The sequence below is a fragment of the Xiphophorus hellerii genome, chromosome 5 (genome assembly GCF_003331165.1).
Source record: "Xiphophorus hellerii strain 12219 chromosome 5, Xiphophorus_hellerii-4.1, whole genome shotgun sequence".
Classification (NCBI taxonomy): Eukaryota; Metazoa; Chordata; class Actinopteri; order Cyprinodontiformes; family Poeciliidae; genus Xiphophorus; species Xiphophorus hellerii.
The window spans coordinates 21,949,167-21,968,870 of record NC_045676.1 but is presented as its reverse complement, the minus strand read 5'-3'; the positions used below and the strand labels follow the sequence as shown (position 1 = coordinate 21,968,870).

At 39.2% G+C, this 19,704-nt stretch overlaps 2 protein-coding genes across 3 annotated transcripts; one reads left to right on the top strand and one right to left on the bottom strand.

Annotated features, from left to right (window-relative positions):
- Window positions 1–271: 271 nt before the first annotated feature.
- LOC116719862 (keratin, type I cytoskeletal 13-like) lies at window positions 272–2,908 on the bottom strand. 2 transcript variants are annotated; one of them, XM_032562613.1, is made up of 8 exons: window positions 2,490–2,908; window positions 1,997–2,079; window positions 1,699–1,855; window positions 1,144–1,305; window positions 939–1,064; window positions 605–825; window positions 502–515; window positions 272–410 (listed from the first exon to the last, which is right to left on the bottom strand). In XM_032562613.1, the coding sequence occupies exons 1-8, from the start codon at window positions 2,838–2,840 to the stop codon at window positions 325–327; spliced, it is 1,200 nt and encodes a 399-aa protein (XP_032418504.1). In that variant the 5' UTR covers window positions 2,841–2,908; the 3' UTR covers window positions 272–324. The 2 variants fall into 2 exon arrangements, with proteins under 2 accessions (XP_032418504.1, XP_032418505.1); XM_032562614.1 differs by having other exon boundaries at window positions 502–512; window positions 2,490–2,840.
- Window positions 2,909–7,198: 4,290 nt separating this feature from the next.
- LOC116719861 (keratin, type I cytoskeletal 19-like) lies at window positions 7,199–10,249 on the top strand. Its single transcript, XM_032562612.1, has 8 exons — window positions 7,199–7,675; window positions 7,799–7,881; window positions 8,012–8,168; window positions 8,721–8,882; window positions 8,972–9,097; window positions 9,693–9,913; window positions 10,026–10,039; window positions 10,136–10,249. The coding sequence occupies exons 1-8, from the start codon at window positions 7,214–7,216 to the stop codon at window positions 10,183–10,185; spliced, it is 1,275 nt and encodes a 424-aa protein (XP_032418503.1). The 5' UTR covers window positions 7,199–7,213; the 3' UTR covers window positions 10,186–10,249.
- Window positions 10,250–19,704: the final 9,455 nt, after the last annotated feature.

Here is a 19,704-nt window from a genome sequence, read left to right as displayed (position 1 = left end):
ACTGTGTTATAACAATAATAATCTTTTTTAAAGAAACCCAAAACTACTGTCTGTAGTAAATACTAAAGCATGTGTCTTTAGCTAGTGAATCTTTGTGGTTTTAATCATGAAAACATAAATACCAAGGCTAGTTCACTGGGTAGGTGTGGAAAAGGAAGCAGATCTAAATAGTCTTTTCTAATATAACTATGATATTTTGTCCCAGTTTGTATGAAAAGAAAACTGCTGTTTAAATGTGTATATATATATATAACAAAAACACAAAAGAAAATGTAATTTGACTGCAAGACCTTTATTAAATTTTGCTTGTGCTTTATAATATTTTTAATCCACCACTTTAGAGGAAGAGGAGGAAGACACCACCTTTCCATCCACAATTGTCTCCTCCACAACGATGGTCTTTGTGACCACTGCAAAAAAACAAGTAGGATTTATGAACAAATTGATGTTCTTAAAGATTAGAATACTTAAATGGCAAATTTAGAAGAAAATTCATCTTACCTTGTCTAGAGCTGCTATTTGAAAAGGGGAAAAAAATGAAATGATTACTTCATGTTTATTTAATCTTACTCATAAAGTTCTCTTTATCTTGCCCGGCCCTCACCTGACGTCCTCCCCATCAAGCAGCCTCCTGTACTCTGAAATCTCCAACTCCAGACGGGTCTTGATGTCCAGAAGATTGCCGTACTTCAGTTCGTTTTCTCTGATGTTTTCGCTCAGACTTGACAACTGAGCTTCCAGGCCTGTGACGACATCCTGCAGACCTGATAGCTGGGCAGCGTAGCGTTGCTGAGTCTCTAGCAGAGTTGCCTCTAGAGATGATTTCTGTTGGGGAAGGAGAAAAATTTTTTGTTTAGTTTTTTTCATAGTTTGGTTCAACTGCATGGGGAGGTAGACTGAATGGAGTGAAAATGTGACAAGGAAAAGGTGAGGCTTACCATACTCTGATGCGACTGCAGTTCAATCTGATATTTCTGCAGGGTGTTCTTCAGTTCTTTAATCTCAGTGTGGGATGTCTGAAGATTGGTTGTTTGTTCTGCTACACCCTTCTCCACCACTGTAATCTGGACAGAATCACATCAAATGTTGTTGGAGTCCAGTGAAGCTCTGTTGGACTGAAAGGACTGCAGCTTTGTGCCTCACCTTGCTCTGGTGCCACTGCTCAAGATCCTTGCGGTTCTTGGCAATAAGAGCCTCGTAGTGCTCCCTGATCTCCGTCATGATCCGGTTCAGGTCAACTTGAGAACCAGCGTCAACCTCCACGTTAACCTGGCCGCTCATCTGCTTCCTCAGCTGAGCCAAGTCCTGTAGGAGAATTAAATAATCTTACAGGAAGAGAACAACATGTGGGAATGTGAAGAGAGCAAAGGGCAGACCCAGGAAAAACAAAAATGCCGCCAGGTCTTTCATTTAAATGCAGCCTAAAGTAATATTCCATCTGTTTTATCTGGGGCGAGGAAGAAGTAATGTGTTTTATCTTTAGCACACAACAGAAATATGAGTCAAACTAAGGTTATTAGTAAAGTAAATAGGTGCGGATAGATGATTTACAACCAGCGTTAATTAATCATAGTCGGATCGGGTCAGTCCAGCTTCTGTTTAGGCCTGGTGTGGACAGACATGTTGACTTATCAGGCACCCCAAAGTCGTCGAACTTGTTTCTTTGTCACAGGCTCTCTGTTTTCTCTGCAGCTTTACCTCCTCGTGGTTCCTCTTCAGCATGATGAGCTCCTCCTTCAGAGTCTCCTGCTGACTCTCCAGATCCATTTTGCACATAGTGAGATCATCCAAAACTCTCTTCAGCCCAGCGATGTCGGCCTCTACAGCCTGCCTCATGCTGAGCTCGGTCTCATATCTGATAATGAAGGGCAGAACAGGTCAGAGAGGTTTCAGGCAGAAGATGTTTTCTGTAGGGCATGAGTTCACGTTACGTTGTGATGCATTAGCGAAATGTCACAGCAGGAGCTGGAAGTAAACACTTAGAGAAAACACTCACTTCATTTTAAAGTCATCAGCAGCCAGTTTTGAATTGTCAATCTCCAAGTAGGTCCTTCCGTTGACCATGGTGGCTTCCCGGATCTGAGGATGGAAAAGAAAATCAGGAATGCTGTTCAATAAAGGTGAGCTTATCTTTTTTTTTGTTTCTTAGTGTTACCTGATGACAAAGAGTAGAAAGAGTATTGTGCTTCATCCACAAATATGGTTTGATTATATTGACTTAACTTTTAAAATAAAGTTTAAATTAATTTAATCATGAATTTAGAATGTAACTCATGATTAAAATTAGCCATTAAACAAGGACTGATAAATGAGTCACTGTGAAAATCAACCCTCCATTGAGGCCTGACTTTGTTATGATAGTAATTAAAATTTCTTAACCGCACACTTTGAAAGACATCTAAAAATCTTATAATGTGGCACCTTCACAGACAGCAGGTGGTTCCATCAGACCTACAAGGGTTGCAGCCTTCTGGGTGTTTTCTTCTTACCTTGTTCTGCAGATCTTCGATGGTGGCCATGTAGGCACTGTAATCATGGCTGATCACAGTTTTGCTTGTGTACCACTCTGCGATCTGCTTTTCCAGCCGTTCGTTCTCCTTCTCCAGTTTGTGCACCTTCTCCAGGTAGGAGGCCAGACGGTCATTCAGATTCTGAAGCGTGGCCTTCTCGTTGGCATCAACGTGGAGATCGAGATTATTGGTGTTGATGGCTCCTGAACGGGCCAAGTAGTCAATCTGGCCTACGGAGATGCGGGTGCCAGAACCTCCTGCTCCGCCGTAGACACTCATGGTCTTCTGACCAGTGGACCTCTGGCCAAAGGATCTGGAGGAGAAAGACATCTTGAAGAGTTTGGATCTGAACCAGCAAGAACAACTGGAGATGATCTGCAGTACAAAACACCACCGGGGCTCCCTGGTTATATAGCAGCAAAGTGGGAAGGGCCTGGAGCTTCACATGAAAGGAGGAATGCATTTGGCAGATTACCCCTCTTCTATCTAATCCCTTCTTTGCCATGGGTGTGGCGATCACGGGGTAGGGGTTCATTTGTCCACCATCAAGTCAAACTCGTAAATCCACATTTTCTTGTTCCTAAAGGGCATGGTAAAGGTACAAACATGTTTGTTTTTCTCATCAGTGGCAAACTCAAGTCACTGCTTTACAATAAAAATATATTAAAAATATTTTGGTCTTCCAGCTGCTCGTATAGTGACAGAATTGACACATGCCAGTGACAGTTTCACCTCTGTGAAAAGTGGACCCAGGGGTGGAGGACATGGCAGCTGCAGTTATTTTGGACACGCAGGCTTTGAGAAACATCTTTAAGAAAGTCTTTAGAACTATACCAAAATCTAATCTGGTGATAACAGAATGAAAATGGCGCTTTCAAGTTTCAAGTTGCTCATCGGCTGTAATATTCTCACCGGCCACACTTTTTGCTTCCACTGCTTATTATCAAAGGGTAACACACAAGCTTTAGCAGCTTTAGCAAAAAAAAAAAGTTCAATATAAATTACATTTATTGGTGTGTGAACAGCTTAGACTGCAGATGTTAACATTTATATGAAAGGTAATTATAGAAGCTATTAACACACATTTTGCGGTGACACAGACATTGACTTTTTTTTTTTAAAAGTATAACAACATTTTTAGTAAACGGATGAAATGAAATCTTTCTAAAATGGAAATATTTTAATACTGGTGGCTTTTGCTTCCATTGTAAAAAGTAGTACCAATATCCAGCTAAATATTCACCTAAAGCTGTCTGACAAAACGTTTTCACTGCAACAACTGCTGCAGTTGCTGCCGTCAATGTGTTAGTTTGCTGTCGTTAAGTGACATTTGCTCAAGAATTTCAAAAAGGTTTCTTCAGGGCAATATGCGCCTGTGATCTTTGCAGTAATTATTCTTGGCAATGCTGTAAAACATTTCTTCACAAGCAAAGTGGAGGTATTTTTGTCAGTACAACCTGTTTGTGTTCGTAAACGATAAAAATTTTTGCGAATGTATTTTCACTTATCAAAATAACAAACTGGTTTTAGTTGGAATAAACGCACCGCCAAATTTAAAAACCCTCTAAACCAAAAGCATATTTCATTTATGTGTTTTTATGAGTTTATACTCAATGTTGCTCCTTTTTTTGCGGTGCCTGTGATGTGTTTTTTTTTGTATCGTTGAAAGCATATCGTTACAATACTTAGTTGCCTTTCACTGTACACATGTCAGAAGCTATTTGTTCAGCCGTCAAACTGATAAGCAGGGTGAGGCCAGATACAGTGAGGAGTGAAGGCTTTATTTGCCCTTAAAGAATGCTGGTCAGGCAGTTCCTTCTTGTGCAACTGTGATACAAAATGTATCAAAGGCAGAACATTAAAAATATATATTTTTACCTTCTGTGCTTCTGTAGTTTTTAAGATTTTAGACTGGGATTAAATTTATATTAAAGGATTGCAAATTTTCTTTGACTTTCCTTTTACATAAAAAAAAATTGAGGAGACTTGCCATTAATCTCCCAAATGATTTAGTTGCTTTAAGTGGAGCTGATTCCTCATGAATGAATTATACCATCTAAATATGGATTTAAATTGATAGAGCCTTGCAACCTATGAATTCATGTTTTGTTTTTGCTTTAATTGATAAGGTATGCGTTCACACACTCACCTCTCCATGAGCCGTGAGCGCTTCTCAATAATCCAAGTGACGTGGAAATTTGATCGCCATGTCAGCAGGAGGGACTCGTAGCACAGCTTTCTCCTTTTTGTCTGTTATTTTAAACGTTTTGTTTTCCCCGCTCAACTTAGCTGAGGCTGCTATTTTTGCACAGATGAGCAAAAATGTTGTTGGTTAAAGTACCTCAACACCCTGGAGTACTACTGCAGATTCCCCACCAGATAAGTAAAATTCATGTTTGCACTAAGTGACTTGTCAGATGTTGCACAAACCTTTTATGTAAGCACTTCTCTCTATAGTAACTCTAAAAGACGATGATGACAGAAACCAAAACAATGAGATGATCTCTCCAAGCAGAACCGTGACATCTACGGCGCTCCTCCTGAGCGTCGGGCTAAGACCGCGGGAGGGCTAGGATATAGCTAATTATAATTTTTAAAAATCAATACCTTTCTTTTGGTGTATAGTATTTTCACATTATTTTATATGTGCGTTTATGTAAAGTTAATCGCAATGGACCAAGCGCTGAGCCCTGTGGTACACCCTACTTGATTTACATTAAAGATTTATCATTAACATGTACGACCTGAAATAAAATAATCTAAAACAGCCTAAAATGTCCATTTGATACCTGCAACATATTAACCCTGTGTAAAAGAGCAATGTGGTCAACAGTTTGAAAAGCAGATCTGAAATGTGACTGGCCAGTTTAATGTCCTTAGTCTTCAATATTCTTGTTATACATACATTTTTAAAACCTAGCAAAGTTATTTCTTTGTGGATTATTGTGCGATCTTCACACGTCAGGCAATAGCTCTGCTTAAATTAGCTGATTTGAACAGTCAGGGGGATGTTAAATTTATCTTCTCACTGCAAACAGTGAACAGGAAGTGTCATGGTTACCTAGAGACGGACACTACGCAGCCGCAGTGAGCTGCTATCAACCAGTGTCTTTTTAAAAAGTTCACCAGATACTAAACCATCCTTAGAAATAAAACCTCTGACAAAAATACAGATGGTAGTGGGAAGACAGGCTAAACAATCACAGTGAAGTTTAATAGGTAGTGATGGGTAAATGAGGCGTCATGTATAGTTTCGACCCATAGCGAAACTGTATTGATGCTGCGTCACTGAATACTGACACCTGCTGGACATTAAAAATCCCTACAGGCAACGTAGTTAACAGACTGATTTGATGACTTAGTCTATACAATAAGATTTAAGTCATTGTATTTTGTTGTATATTATATATTGTATTATGTCATATCTTCAGTTAAATTCAAAATGTATTTGAAATTCTTTGATACAGTCAATAAATAATGTGAACATGTACCAAGTGATGAAAATGAAAGTGAACGTGTTTGGAATGAGGATGCTTGTGGACTGGGTTTTTTTTCCCCAACAAATTTTCATTAAAAAAAAATAAGTTTTTCCAACATTTTGAAATTTAGCCTGCTCCGTTTTTTTTGACACAACTTCTCCTGCTGTAGAAAAAAATGAAGTAAACAATACATTTATATGAAATAGTTTATAAAAAGCAACTGAGTAATTTGTATACCTGAGTTTATCCAGGTGTATCTGCGACTTCATTCTGATGCCATATAATGCCTCAGCATTGAGGTGAATTTAATTAAATGAAACAGATTTTAGTGACACTGCATATTGTTCATATAAATGTAATTTTTTCTCTTAGATTTATTTTGTACGCAGATCTTTATGGATGTGTTTTGCTGGAAATGCCTTTTTTTATTTATTTACAGCGGGGTTGTCTTTATTTTCCTTTTTTCTGTCTAAAGATTTTTATTTATTTTAAGAATAAAATTATGAAATGTATGATTTAAAAGGAGAAACATATGCAACACGTAACCTGCAGAACATAATATGAAAGTAATCTAAGTCAATTTCTATCTGAATCTATCAGATAGAAATCTATCTGAATTTGGATTCAGATAGATCGAGTAGAAACTGAAAAGAACCGGATGAAACAACTACGAAGTGACAACCAATAACTTATTTTCTGACGTAAGATCAAAATGGTCCCAAACTACAAAACCTTTCGTTTGCCTTGAGGTTCCATAGTTGACGCTGTACCGTAAAAGATGAAGAATTATTTTGGCAAATGCATCCAAGTGCATCCCGTTCACAGATTCGCTTCCTTATATACACAGCTTGGCGAGTCAGCGTCAGTTCCTGTATCGGTCACGTGACTTGCTGAAAGCAATACGCGCACAGACGCGGGGTTTTGTCTGTGGGGTTGACACATGCGCCGACGCATCGGTGTTGCCGGACCCATCACTACCCAATACCTGCTACAGAGCCGAGCCGGCCGGTGGAAGTGCGGTCACTTAGAGATAGAGCCGAGCCAGTGCTAAAAATAGATAAACCATGATGTCTTTCCGCCTTTTCATTAAGAAACCGAACAAAATGTGGATCCACAAGTTTGACTTGAAAAGATAAGAATCAGCCCCCCCACTGTTGTTGATGAAAACTTTGCATAGCAAAGTGTATGGTATTATCTGTCAGCAGCATTCCTCCTTTCACCTGAATGTCCAGGCCCTTCCCACTTTGCTGCTATATAACCAGGGAGTCCCAGTGGTGTTTTGTACTGCAGATCATCTCCAGTTGTTCTTGCTGGTTCAGATCCAAACTTTCCAAGATGTCTCTCTCCTCCAGATCCTTTGGCCAGAGGTCCACTGCTCAGAAGACCATGAGTGTCTACGGCGGAGCAGGAGGTTCTGGCACCCGCATCTCCGTAGGCCAGATTGACTACTTGTCCCGTTCAGGAGCCATCAACACCAATAATCTCGATCTCCACGTTGATGCCAACGAGAAGGCCACGCTTCAGAACCTGAACGACCGTCTGGCCTCCTACCTGGAGAAGGTGCACAAACTGGAGAAGGAGAACGAACGGCTGGAAAAGCAGATCGCAGAGTGGTACACAAGCAAAACTGTGATCAGCCATGATTACAGTGCCTACATGGCCACCATCGAAGATTTGCAGAACAAGGTAAGAAGAAAACACCCAGAAGGCTGCAACCCCTGTAGGTCTGAAATTTACGAGCTTTTCAGTATAACTCTGTCAAATTGTAAAAAGGTGTATTTTCCCCTGATGTTTCCTTTTCATCCTCAGATCCGACATGCCACCACACTCTACGCTAGGACCAACTTGGAGATTGACGGTTCAGAACTGGCTGCTGATGACTTTAAAATGAAGTGAGTGTTTTGTCTAAGTGTTTACGTCCATCTTCTGTTGTAACATTTCACTCATGCATCACAATCAGAAAACCTCTGCTCATAAGTCTGTCTCGAAACCTCTCTGACCTGTTCTGCCCTTCCTTGTCAGATTTGAGACCGAGCTCAGCATGAGGCAGGCTATAGAGGGCGACATCGCTGGACTGAAGAAAGTTTTGGATGATATCACTCTGGCGAAAATGAATCTGGAGAGTCAGTGGGAGTCTCTGAAGGAGGAGCTCATCATGCTGAAGAGGAGCCACGAGGAGGTAAAGCTGCAGAGAAAATTGCGTCCCTTGCAGAGCAGCTTTAAGGTTTACTGATGTGTCATTGTGTCCATGTTTGTGGCCAACACACATAAAATCAGTAGGATGGCTCATTTCCAGGCCTCTACAAAACTTGAAGGTCTTCATTTATTGATGAGGTTATTGAACTTTTTGATTTGGGTGTTCTTCATCTAGAAGTTACATGATTTAGACTCTGAAGGAGAGTCGGGTACGTCTGGTCTACACCATGTTTAAAGACAACAGAAAAAAACTGAGAAGTATTTTAATTAATTTGTGTTAAATTAATTGAGTTCTCAATTGTCCATTGTCTCGGCAGCAGCTGTTTACTCAAGGAAAACTTTGTTTCACTCTAACTTCTCTCTTCATGGTGTGCCAATCGTACATAATTTATACCCCTGATAAAAGAGAGGAAATTTTGCTTTAGATTTCTCTTTAAGTAAACCTCTCTACTGCATTTGGCTTCACCCCTCTCCTCACATTTAATTCTTGTCTTCTTCCATTTACTCAACCCTGTTATTTGTTGAACACCTGCAGGACATTTCTCTGCTGAGGAAGCAGATAGGCGGCCAGGTTAACGTGGAGGTCGACGCTTCTTCTCCAGTAGATCTGAGCCAGATCATGACGGAGATCAGGGAGCACTACGAGGCTCTTATCGCCAAGAACCGCAAGGAACTTGAGATGTGGTACCACAAAAAAGTGAGACATAAAATCATATTCAACATAGCAAGAACTAATCAAGAGGTGCCTGGAGTAGTAATAGTAGTTAATGTTGATTTTCTGCCCAGATGACGTCAGAGGGGAAGGTTGTAGAAGAACAAACAACCAGTCTGGAGGGATTCCGCTTGGAGATGAAAGACCTGAAGATCACCGTGCAGAGGCTTCAGATTGAACTGGAGTCCAATTTCAGTATGGTATGTCCTACTGCTAACCGAGACATTTACGTGTCCCATATTGGTCCATGGAGATAGAAAAACTGACATTCAGCATGTATAAAGTCTTCATTAATTCACTTTATGATTTCCTTTATATGACCAAGTTTGTCCCATTTATATCACAAATTACTTTTACATGTAATTGAAGTTAATGCATTTAATTTTCCAAGAAAAATGCTAACTTTGTTCTAAAATCCTACTAAGAATACAAAGTAGAGATATCTATTTATTTTACTTTTTTTTTTTTTTACAAAAGCCTAATCAGTACAGTCAGAGAACTGTACATTTTGCTATATAGTGATGGAGTTGTTGGCTTGTACATGCTGTTTGAAGTTGTTTTTACCAGCTACATTTGGAAACTTTTCCATGCAGTAATGTCAACTCATTGTAAACAGGACAGATACAGAATACAACGTCTTTGCACAATATATAAAACTTGCACAGTTCTCTTAACAGAGCAAGTTGATGCAGGTTTCCATGAGGGAACATTGCATTTCATTGTTACCAGAAGATGATACATAATTTACCAAGACACAACTTAACGTATCTATTCATTATCCATCCTTTCCATCAGAAATCATCTCTGGAAGCATCTCTGCAAGAGACTCAGCAACGCTACGCTGCCCAGCTGGCAGGTTTCCAGGTTGTGGTCACGGGCCTGGAAACTCAGATATCAGATGTAAATGCTGCGTTAGAGGAGAAGAGACAGATGTACAGCACTCTTCTGGACCTCACAACCCGTCTGGAGGCAGAGATTGTAGAGTACAGGAGGCTGCTTGATGGGGAGGACAACAGGTGAGAGCTAGGAAGATGCATGTAAACTAATATTACAGATAATGAACAAAAAGTGGATAACGTAAAAATTTAACAAAACATGAACTAATGTTTTCTTTTTATTCTTCAACAGCGGCTCTAAACAAGGTAAGACAGATTTTTTTTCCTTTCAGTATTTTTAAATTATTATCATTTTGCAGAATATAAAGTGTCAATAAATCTTGTTTCTTCCCTTTTTTCCAGTGATAACAAAGACCACCACTGTGCAGGAGACATATGTGGATGGAAAATAGGTCAACTCCTCCAAGACTTGATGCGGATGTGGATCAGATCAAATAAAAAGAAATGGAAAGAAACCTCAAAATACACTGTTATCCTTTGCTGTATTTTCTACAGTTAAATACCACAAAATGCCCAGTAAAACTACCATAAGACATCTTTACAAGTAGTTACTGTAATTTGCATTGCATTATGGGTATAGTACATAGTATTACAGTAACTTACTGTATGTTTTGAATTTGCAGTAATTTACTGTTTACACATTACAGTAGTGGTACTGTACTTATAATATACAGTAAGAATTATATTTGATTCCCAACGGTCATCATACACTGTTAGCCTTTGCTGTATTTATTACAGTTAAATACCACAAAATGCCCAGTAAAACTACCATAAATAGGGTGACCATATTTTCAGTTGGGAAAACCAGGACACGTTGTAGCGAGGGGGGTGGGGGGGTCTGAAAGCGGGGAAACTCTTTTGTAAATTGTAGGTAAACATACATTTGCGCTTTCGTATGTTGTTTTCGTACTGACAGCCACGCTATCTATCTTCTGATTAAGAACAGGGCTGCCCGCACTGACGCGGCTCAGGGATTACGTCACACGCAGGGCCGTGCGCAGTGCCCTAGTGCCTGTAAATATAATGGTCCAATGAAGGTAATTTAAAAAACAGGACATTTCCTCACTTTCTAAAAAAAACCCCGGGACGCCCGGGACAGGACGTGAAATACGGACATGTCCCGGGAAATACGGACGTTTGGTCACCCTACCATAAGACATCTTTACAAGTAGTTACTGTAGTTTGCATTGCATTATGGGTATAGTACATAGTATTACAGTAATTTACTGTATGTTTTGAATTTGCAGTAATTTACTGTTTACACATTACAGTAGTGGTACTGTACTTATCATATACAGTAAGAATTATATTTGATTTCCAACGGTCATCATAGCTGCTTCATCGTGGTTCCCTGTTTCTGTATTTTTACTCCTTTAGTGGTTAACATATTTTTAAGGCAGAAAGAGAGCATGTACTTTTGTTTTTTTCACATCCTAGCTAACATTAATATGCAGTTTATCTAGCTACGTCATCAAGCGTGGCTTCGCTTCCAACTGTTTTCTGATGACGTTTGTTTTAAACTCCGAAGCTTTTTCTCTCCAAGTGCAAGTGCAGCTCTGTCTCCGTGCTGTGGGCTCACACTGCTTCAGCTCTTCAAGACAGGTAAAAAACCACTTCTTAGAAAACTGTTTGAAGCCAAAGCCTAGTCTGGAAATGTACATTTTAGATGGAGTTAACGTAACTTATAGCATCATGCTATAATGCTATAACTTAGCATTATAGCATGAGCTCGTTTGTGCTGGTTAGCCTGGTAAAATAACGTTACCTTTACTAACTCTGGTGTTTTATATAACTGGCATATTGCAACCTTATAAGTTACGTGTCTGTAAATGAGGTGAAAGATAGGAAAATATGATGTTGTTATTTTTTGAGCTGGTTCGGAATTAACGTTAGCAAAGGTGCTAATTTTACCGCTGAAGGTTTTAGCTTGACTTTTACCGCTTAATCTTCCTCGGGCGGCTTTGGGTTGAGATGAGCTCAGTGCTGAGTGTCTGTTAGCATTGTTGTTACATCCTTTGTCGAACAATATAACCTTAACTGATAATTGATCCCCCCCCTTCTCTTTTTTTTTTTTTACATCTAATGACTGTTCATTTGTTTAAACCATGATCTTGCAGATGTTAAAAGTGCAGATTAGCTATGTAGGTCAGCAAGGATGAATTTCTAACTTTGTTCTTTTTTTTCTTTTCTTCAGATGACCTTTTTTTTAACTCCTAAGCTTTTTCCCTCCAAGTGGCTGTGCAGTTCTGTCCTGCTGACTGCTAACATAGCTTCAACTCTTCAAAAGACAAGACAACAGGTAAAAAGACAGCTCTTCAAACATATTTGAAGCCACAAAATAGTCTGGAAATGTAGAGGAGCAGCTAACCTAATCTATAACTTTGAGCTTGCTACAGCTGGTTAGCCTGCTAAAGTACCATTACATCTCCAACATAGTGTATAAGAGTCTGTAAATGAGGACAAAGGTGAAAAACATTAAAGTAGTTTCTGTTATTTTTTGAGTTTGTTCAGCCACAGTGGCAGGTGGACAAAAAAGTTAATTTCCAACCCTGGTTACATATAAGGACTGTTCACATGTTTAAACCATGCTCCTGTAAATTTAAAGTTAAGTCAGTACTAACAGGTGCAACTATGTACAGGTGTAAATTCTGCAGCATTTGTACTTCAGAATTTACAGAATTTTGTAGTCATGTGAAGAAACATCAACACACAGCTAATTATCGGTTTGCATGTGGAATAGAGCAATGTCCTGCTTCCTTCAGAACATTTTCTGCATTCAGGTCCCACATGCACAGGAGTCACCACCATTGCAGAAGTCAGACTGAACACTTGTGGAATGCAATGCTTTAAAAAATGCATTTAGCCCCACAAACTGTCATTCACATCCGCTGTTTCAGAGTGGTAGCAGGATGTAGGAGTAAAATCTAGTCTAGTCTCCGGGATGAGGTTCTCAAAAACCTGTTGTAATCTGAGTGAACTGGCCCTTTAAATATAAATTACTACCAGTAATTCATATTTAAGAGAGTTTTCCTTTTATGTTTTAAAGGTATCTTCCACCAAGATGTCTGTTGAAATGGAAATGACCTTACCCACTACACCAAGGGTAATCATGCTTGGTAAGAGGAATATTTTCTATCACTATAATTTTTTCGTAGCAATGTATGTAATTGTTATGGTAGTCTGTACTTTTACTCACTAGCGTTAGCCTGACAAGGGTTTGTCTATTTTAGGAAATAGCTTGATGTCTGCAACCCGGTGGATGGTCAGTATGGAGGAGAAGGTATTTTTCCAGCCTGAGCAACTACATGACTTTGCCAGCGTCCTTGCTGTCTTTTTTGGGTCATATTCTGTCTTCAATCTGGAGTATCAGGAGTCAGCATCCACCACGCTGGAGATGATACAATGGCAAGTACTGTACACCAAGCCATTTATGAATTAAATTTAATGACAGTTTGACTGATGATGAAGAACCATAGCTGATTGCTGTATTGTACGTCTTCATTAAAAATTACAATTAATATATTTTATTTCTGTTAAAAGATTCTTTGTGAGGATCAATCCAGATGTTGGTACCAAATGCACAGCCAAAGTCGGTACAAGCCGCAAGACGGGAAGTCTTGTCAAGAGGAAAGTAGTCAGTGTCAACTCCCGGATCACCACCTTCTTCCAACAACTTGCTGAATTTGAATGGAGGACTTCCAACTAGGTAAGTATTTTACCAAATGTAAATGTTTATTATTTTGTTGTCTTTTCCTCCTATCTTGCATGCTCTGACTTTACTTTAGCCTTTTTAATATGATTTTAATGATTATTTATAAATGCCATGTGATTCCTACACAATAGCCCTTTAGAGTAGCCTACATCTTTTCTGTGTCCGTGGTAAAAAGTGGATGTCGCTGCATCTCTTAATAAATCACAGAAATGTATAAGTGTGTAGTCGTTTAAGTGTGGTGTATTTTTATACTATGCAGTTTTCAGTTTATTAGGCACACCTTTGCAGTAATCCGTCAGCACCAACAAAATGACTAAAAAGATTGTTGTACTTCATCGTCCCCTTGGGGACATTTGTAGTACGTAATCTTTTGAATTACTGAAGACTGACTGACTGCTTTTGCCATAAACAATCCAAAAACCTGAAGTGAAGCCAGTCCTGCTCATTCTTTATGCAGCTTCTATTATCACTTCAGTCCAATTGATTTTTTTTTAAAACAAATTATCAACTTAATGCTGCTTTATGACAAAGATTTTATGCATGTGAACATTGTCACTTCAGCTTAATTTGTCAACTTCCTGTCGATTTGAAAATGTAGATAACTTCCTGACCATCTCATGACCTCCCACATTGTCTGTCTTATTCTTTACAGTTCAGCTTCCACAAGATGGATCCCACTGATTTTGTTTGACGAATGGAATAAAAGTTCTTCTGATGTAGGAAATGTGTTCTATGGTTTTGTTGTTTTACAGCACATTATATTGTATTGTGACATTGTTTTTTATGACATTGCGAATATGTAAATGGATTTTATTTCTACAAATCTGCTGAAAATAAATACCTGTTATTCACAGTACTTGGACTAAAATTTCTTTTATGAAATTTTTCGGTTTATGGTAAAATATTCTTATCTTAAAGAAATGTAAACTTTAATTTACAGTAAAACTCTGACATTATGTTGTGAAACAAGTTTACAGTAGACCAGCTTTACTATAAAATACAATTACTGTATTATACTAGAAACTACATTTACAGTAATGCAGTTATAACTGTAAAGCACACTCACAGTAAAAATTAACTGTGAAATATCATAACAGTAAAGGTACTGTAGAATGGTAATTACAGTAACTTACTGGCAACACTGTTGCCAGTAAGGGTACTGTTGCCTTACTGGCAACAGTGTTGCCAGTAAGAGTACTGTAGAATGGTAATTACAGTAACTTGCTGGCAACAGTGTTGCCAGTAAGGGTACTGTAGAATGGTAATTACAGTAACTTACTGGCAACACTGTTGCCAGTAAAGGTACTGTAGAATGGTAATTACAGTAACTTGCTGGCAACAGTGTTGCCAGTAAGTTACTGTAAAATTACAATAAAAGGTCTAACAGTGTACAGCTGCAGCTGAACTATTTTTAATGTATTTTTGTCAAACACATATAGACCAAAACATGATTGTTTCCTCTATTATTATCATTCACTTCTCTTTCTTTCCAAATCAAAATCAATCTCACAGTACCACCACTAATCTGAACCAATCTGAGCGCGGTGAACCAGGGATTTATGGAGGCCCATTCAGAACAAACGCTTGTCAGATCTCTAACTTTGTCTTCTTTCAAGTGGCCGTGGATCCACTAACTAGTTATTGTCAGAAATTATTTTGTCCACTGCAATTCCCTTATAAAATCCAAAATTATGCATCTTATAATAATTAATGTGTTTTAATAATTGATCCTAAAAAACAAAACAGGAAGACCTTCAAAATAATGATATACTGGGTGCCGTATACACTCCATTGTGTACTGGACCCAATGTTGTTTGTTCATATTAATATGCACTCATTGAAATTAATGGAATCAAACATTGCATGAAAATCACAAAATAACACCAGGTAGAAACCACAGATCCATCTTTGAAGAAGATGGAATTAGTAGAAATGGATAATTTAAATGTATATAAAATATAATTCTAATCTGCAGAGTTCTGTTGAAATATGCATTCACATCTTCTTTTTTATTTGATGTCATCTACATGTAATCCATCAATTTAAATCGCTACACAGAGTAACCTGCAGTCAGGCAGACATTTTGTCATATTCATTAGTTTACTAATTCATGCATACATGACAAAAGTATTTGCTCCTCTGCCGTCAGCTACAGTGTCTGAAAAAAAAATATTCTCTCTCTTGCGTGTTTTATCCCTCTGTTGCTTCTACAAATCAATCATAATCAACAAAATTGAATGTTTTTGACTAAAACCTTTACAAAAAAACTCCTGTCAAACTGAAAACCGATTTCTACAAATAAAAATGTTCAATAAAAATAAGTGATTGCATAAATATTTACCCCCTTCAAGTCACTATTTAGTAGTCGTACATTTGGCTGCAATGACGGCGTGTAGTCTGTGTGGCCAGGTCTCAGTCAGGCTTCCTTCCAAAACTCTTCAAACTCTGTCAGGTTTCTTGGGGATTGGCTGTGAACAGCCCTTTTCAAGTCTCGCCACATAATCTCTGTCAGATTGAGCTGCACTTATTTCAGCCGATGACCCTGGATCACCTTCCTACGTCTGACAGCCACCACTCTCCTCACTCATACCACCGCTGTGTGACCTGTCCACTCTTCCATGTTTCCAGCTCTGACTCAGACCACAGGCGACCTCCATCTCCATCTACAACTGACACATGGCTAATCGTCAGTGTGACTCGCCTCAGATAGCAATGCTTTTGCAAATCCTCCAAGCCAACCAAGCCCAATCTCTTCCAGCAGAGGGTCCCAGAGCTCCACCAGTCCGTCAAACCTCTTGTCACGTCACAATTACTTCCCCTGATAGGTTCTTGGGGTACTTGGCCCATGCTGGGGGATTTCTTCTAGTTTTCAATCCTGCCCCGTCCGTCTCTGTTGTTGTGTTCTTGAACAAGATGCCTACCGGTGGTGTTCAGAGGCCGATGACATGGTACAGCAGCCCCGCTTCTGTCAGACAGGCCCAGGGCAGCTGTGGCTACTGTCCAGTAGTTTGCCATTAGTGTGTGAATCAGATAGATAGATATACAGTATGTGTAATTACATCCACTGATACATCTGGACAAATTATCACTGATGTTCCTGGAGTCATTGGGTGTTTCGGATCTTTCAGCATCATACACAAAGACTTCTTCCAAGTGATCTTTCCATGGGACTGTCAGCTCCAGCAGCACAGCTTGCTTTTTGACCTCGGACACAAGGATGTAGGTCTGATGTCATTTAATTTCATTATAGAACAAACAAGATATAACTGTAGTCATAGATACTTCTTCTGTCATGCAGGTGGTGTTAGAAAAAATATTGTGTTTGAGAAGCTGGATATTCTCGCGACTAATTTTCTCCAATAAATGAATGCGATTTTTAAAATTTAGATTGCAGACTGTTCCAACACAAATTGCTTAACATGCAGAAGCTAATAAGAGAGTAAAAATGCGCTCTCATTGCACAATGTGGGTGATGCAGACTGAGGAATCTCTGAGTGCAGCACTAAAGGCGAGAGGAGTGTCAATGATCTGTGAAGCAGGAAGAGAGAACAAAGGTTAATGTTGCAATCAAGTGCAGTCGGCAAACCTAAGGATAAAATCAGCCCTTTACTAATAGTAGTTCTCTCTGATGATATATCAATTTGCACATTTGTACAGACCATGCGATATGACTTTACAAACTGATACCTTTCTAAATTCAATCAATGCTTTTTGTGTTTTCATGAATTAGTTAAAACGGTAAACGGACTGAACTTATGTAGCACTTTTTCAGTCACACTGGACACTCAGAGCACTTTACACTAGAGCTGCATTCACCCATTCACGCATTCACACTCACACATTCATACATGTTTATATATTGGTACATAGATTGGTATGGAAGTTGGGTTTAAGTGCCTTGCCCAGGGGCACATCAACGTGTGACAGGAGGAAGCTGGAATAAAACCTAGAAACCCTCCAACTGGAGGAAAACTGCCCACTGAGCCACAGCTACCCCTTCAAATGGACAACACAGACTATTATCACTTCACTACGCAGTGAGGCACTAAAAACCCCTCCCTTACTGATCTAAAAAGCATCGGCCCAAATATGTTTCCTCAAAGAAACTATCTATTGAATGCTGCTCTAGGAGTGTCTCCTCAGATCAGAGCACAGATCAAGAGGACAACCGATACCTGTAGCAAAGAAAAGTGCAGTTTGATTGTATTTTATTGGTGTGTTTGCATCAGTATGATTAGAATATGATGCATTGTTAAGCTGGTGCACACAAAAAAACATTTTTTATGACATACATTGGTCAAGAAATGTATTGCACTATTATTGAAAACAACATTTATTTCAGAAACTTAATTTACAAACTGAAAACATTAGATGAATTACTCAGAAGCCTTTATTTCTGCCAACTATACAATGACTATTTATCTGCTACAGCTCATGAAAATACATTGTACTTTCAATATTCCATCAGATCAATTAAAAAAATTTCAAACACATAAATGTGGCTGAATGAAAAATGTATGTAATGCATGCATAAAGATTGTTGTTCTCTAAAGGTTCCTTTTATCTGAAACAACAAGCCTCATTGGAACACATAGGTCTGATTTATTAGATGTGTTCATATGTCCCCTAGAGGAGCTGCAGTAAACCCTGAGAGTATTTTTTTTTACTTTGGAGGATTCAGGTTGAGCAACATTTTATGGCGTCACAGTTAAAACAAAGATCAACAAAAAAATGAACGGCAGGAAGTTGTGTTGCAAGCTTGTCCTGATAATAAAATTTGATGATTGAAGGGCCCTCGAGGCGAGTGTGTTTGTGAAACTCTGCTTTAATTTAAATGTAAATTAAATCTGAATGGTTTCTGCCATTTTGCATAAAAAGGCTGGTTTGGAGGGACTAACTGCCTTTTATTTCGGTATTATCTTAATTTAATCAAAATGCTCGTTCTATTAAGGCACGTCCTCTGCTGAGTGGAAGGAGCTGAACATTTCTGGAATGAAAAGAAACATTCTTGGAGCTTCTCTTTTTGGCCTCACCCTGTTCATCAGTTTGACAGCTTTCTGAAGTTGTGAAATGATTGATTACAGAAAGAAAACAGCAAAGCATCCTTGACATGTTGTGCTAAGGGGTAGCGCCAAACTGGGGAGAAAAATTGGCCCAGGAGTTCCTTACAGACTGCTCGGTTTAAATTTTCAATGTAAATATGTATTTCTATGTGTATAATAAATTCATGCTGAGCAGTTGAAGGTGGGACAGTCTGTCAGGAGCTGCTGGGCCAATTTTTTCTCCCCGGTCCGCCCCTGGTTGTGCCACAACACAAATATGATTGGTTCTTGCAAAGGACTTAGTCTATACTGATAAATATCTATATCAATCATGCATTATTAGAATAATCTCAAACAAAGTGCATTGCGAGTTGAGATAAAAAAAAATGCATATTTGACTCCTTCTTACCACAAATGTCTTGAATAACAAAACACCCCTCGGGTTCAGAGTGGGGGTAACCACACCCCTCCAGGTCTCATCTTCATTGCCCACCTGAGAGTTGAAGGCCCCCAACAGGACAAGGACGTCCCCAGGTGGAGCCCTCTCCAGCAGCAACTCTACTGACTCCACAAAGGGTGGATACTCTGACCTACCATTTGGCTCATAAGCACAGATGACAGTCAGAACCTGACCCCTCCACATATAGGCGGAGAGAGACTACCCTCTTGTTCACTGAGGTGAACCCCAACATTCAGGGGTTCACCTCTGCTGTTGTTGAGGTTTCTACCTCAACATCTGCTTGGACAGCCTCTGCACACGTACCTAGTGGCTCAGTGACTCAAGGAGGTACGAATTTGTCCGTAAAACAGTGATTTTGATGGTTCGAACCCCCTCTATGTCCATCTCAGTTATTGTGTCCATGGGTAAAGCACTTCTCCCAGCTGGCCTGGTGGTGGTCAGAGGAGCGACTGGCATCTGTTTTGTGGCAACAAGTCACCAAATTGCATGCATTTTCAACATTATGCTAAGTGGCTCCTGCATGTTGCATAAATTAATCCAATCTTTATCTATTTTCAGATTTGCACACAAGAAAATGATAAAGGGTTTTATCTAATGACAGTCCTTTGGTGATAAAGACAACAATGTGGATCCACAAGTTTGACTCGAAAAGATAGGAATCAGCCCCCTAAGCACTTGTCTCCACACCCAAGGTGAT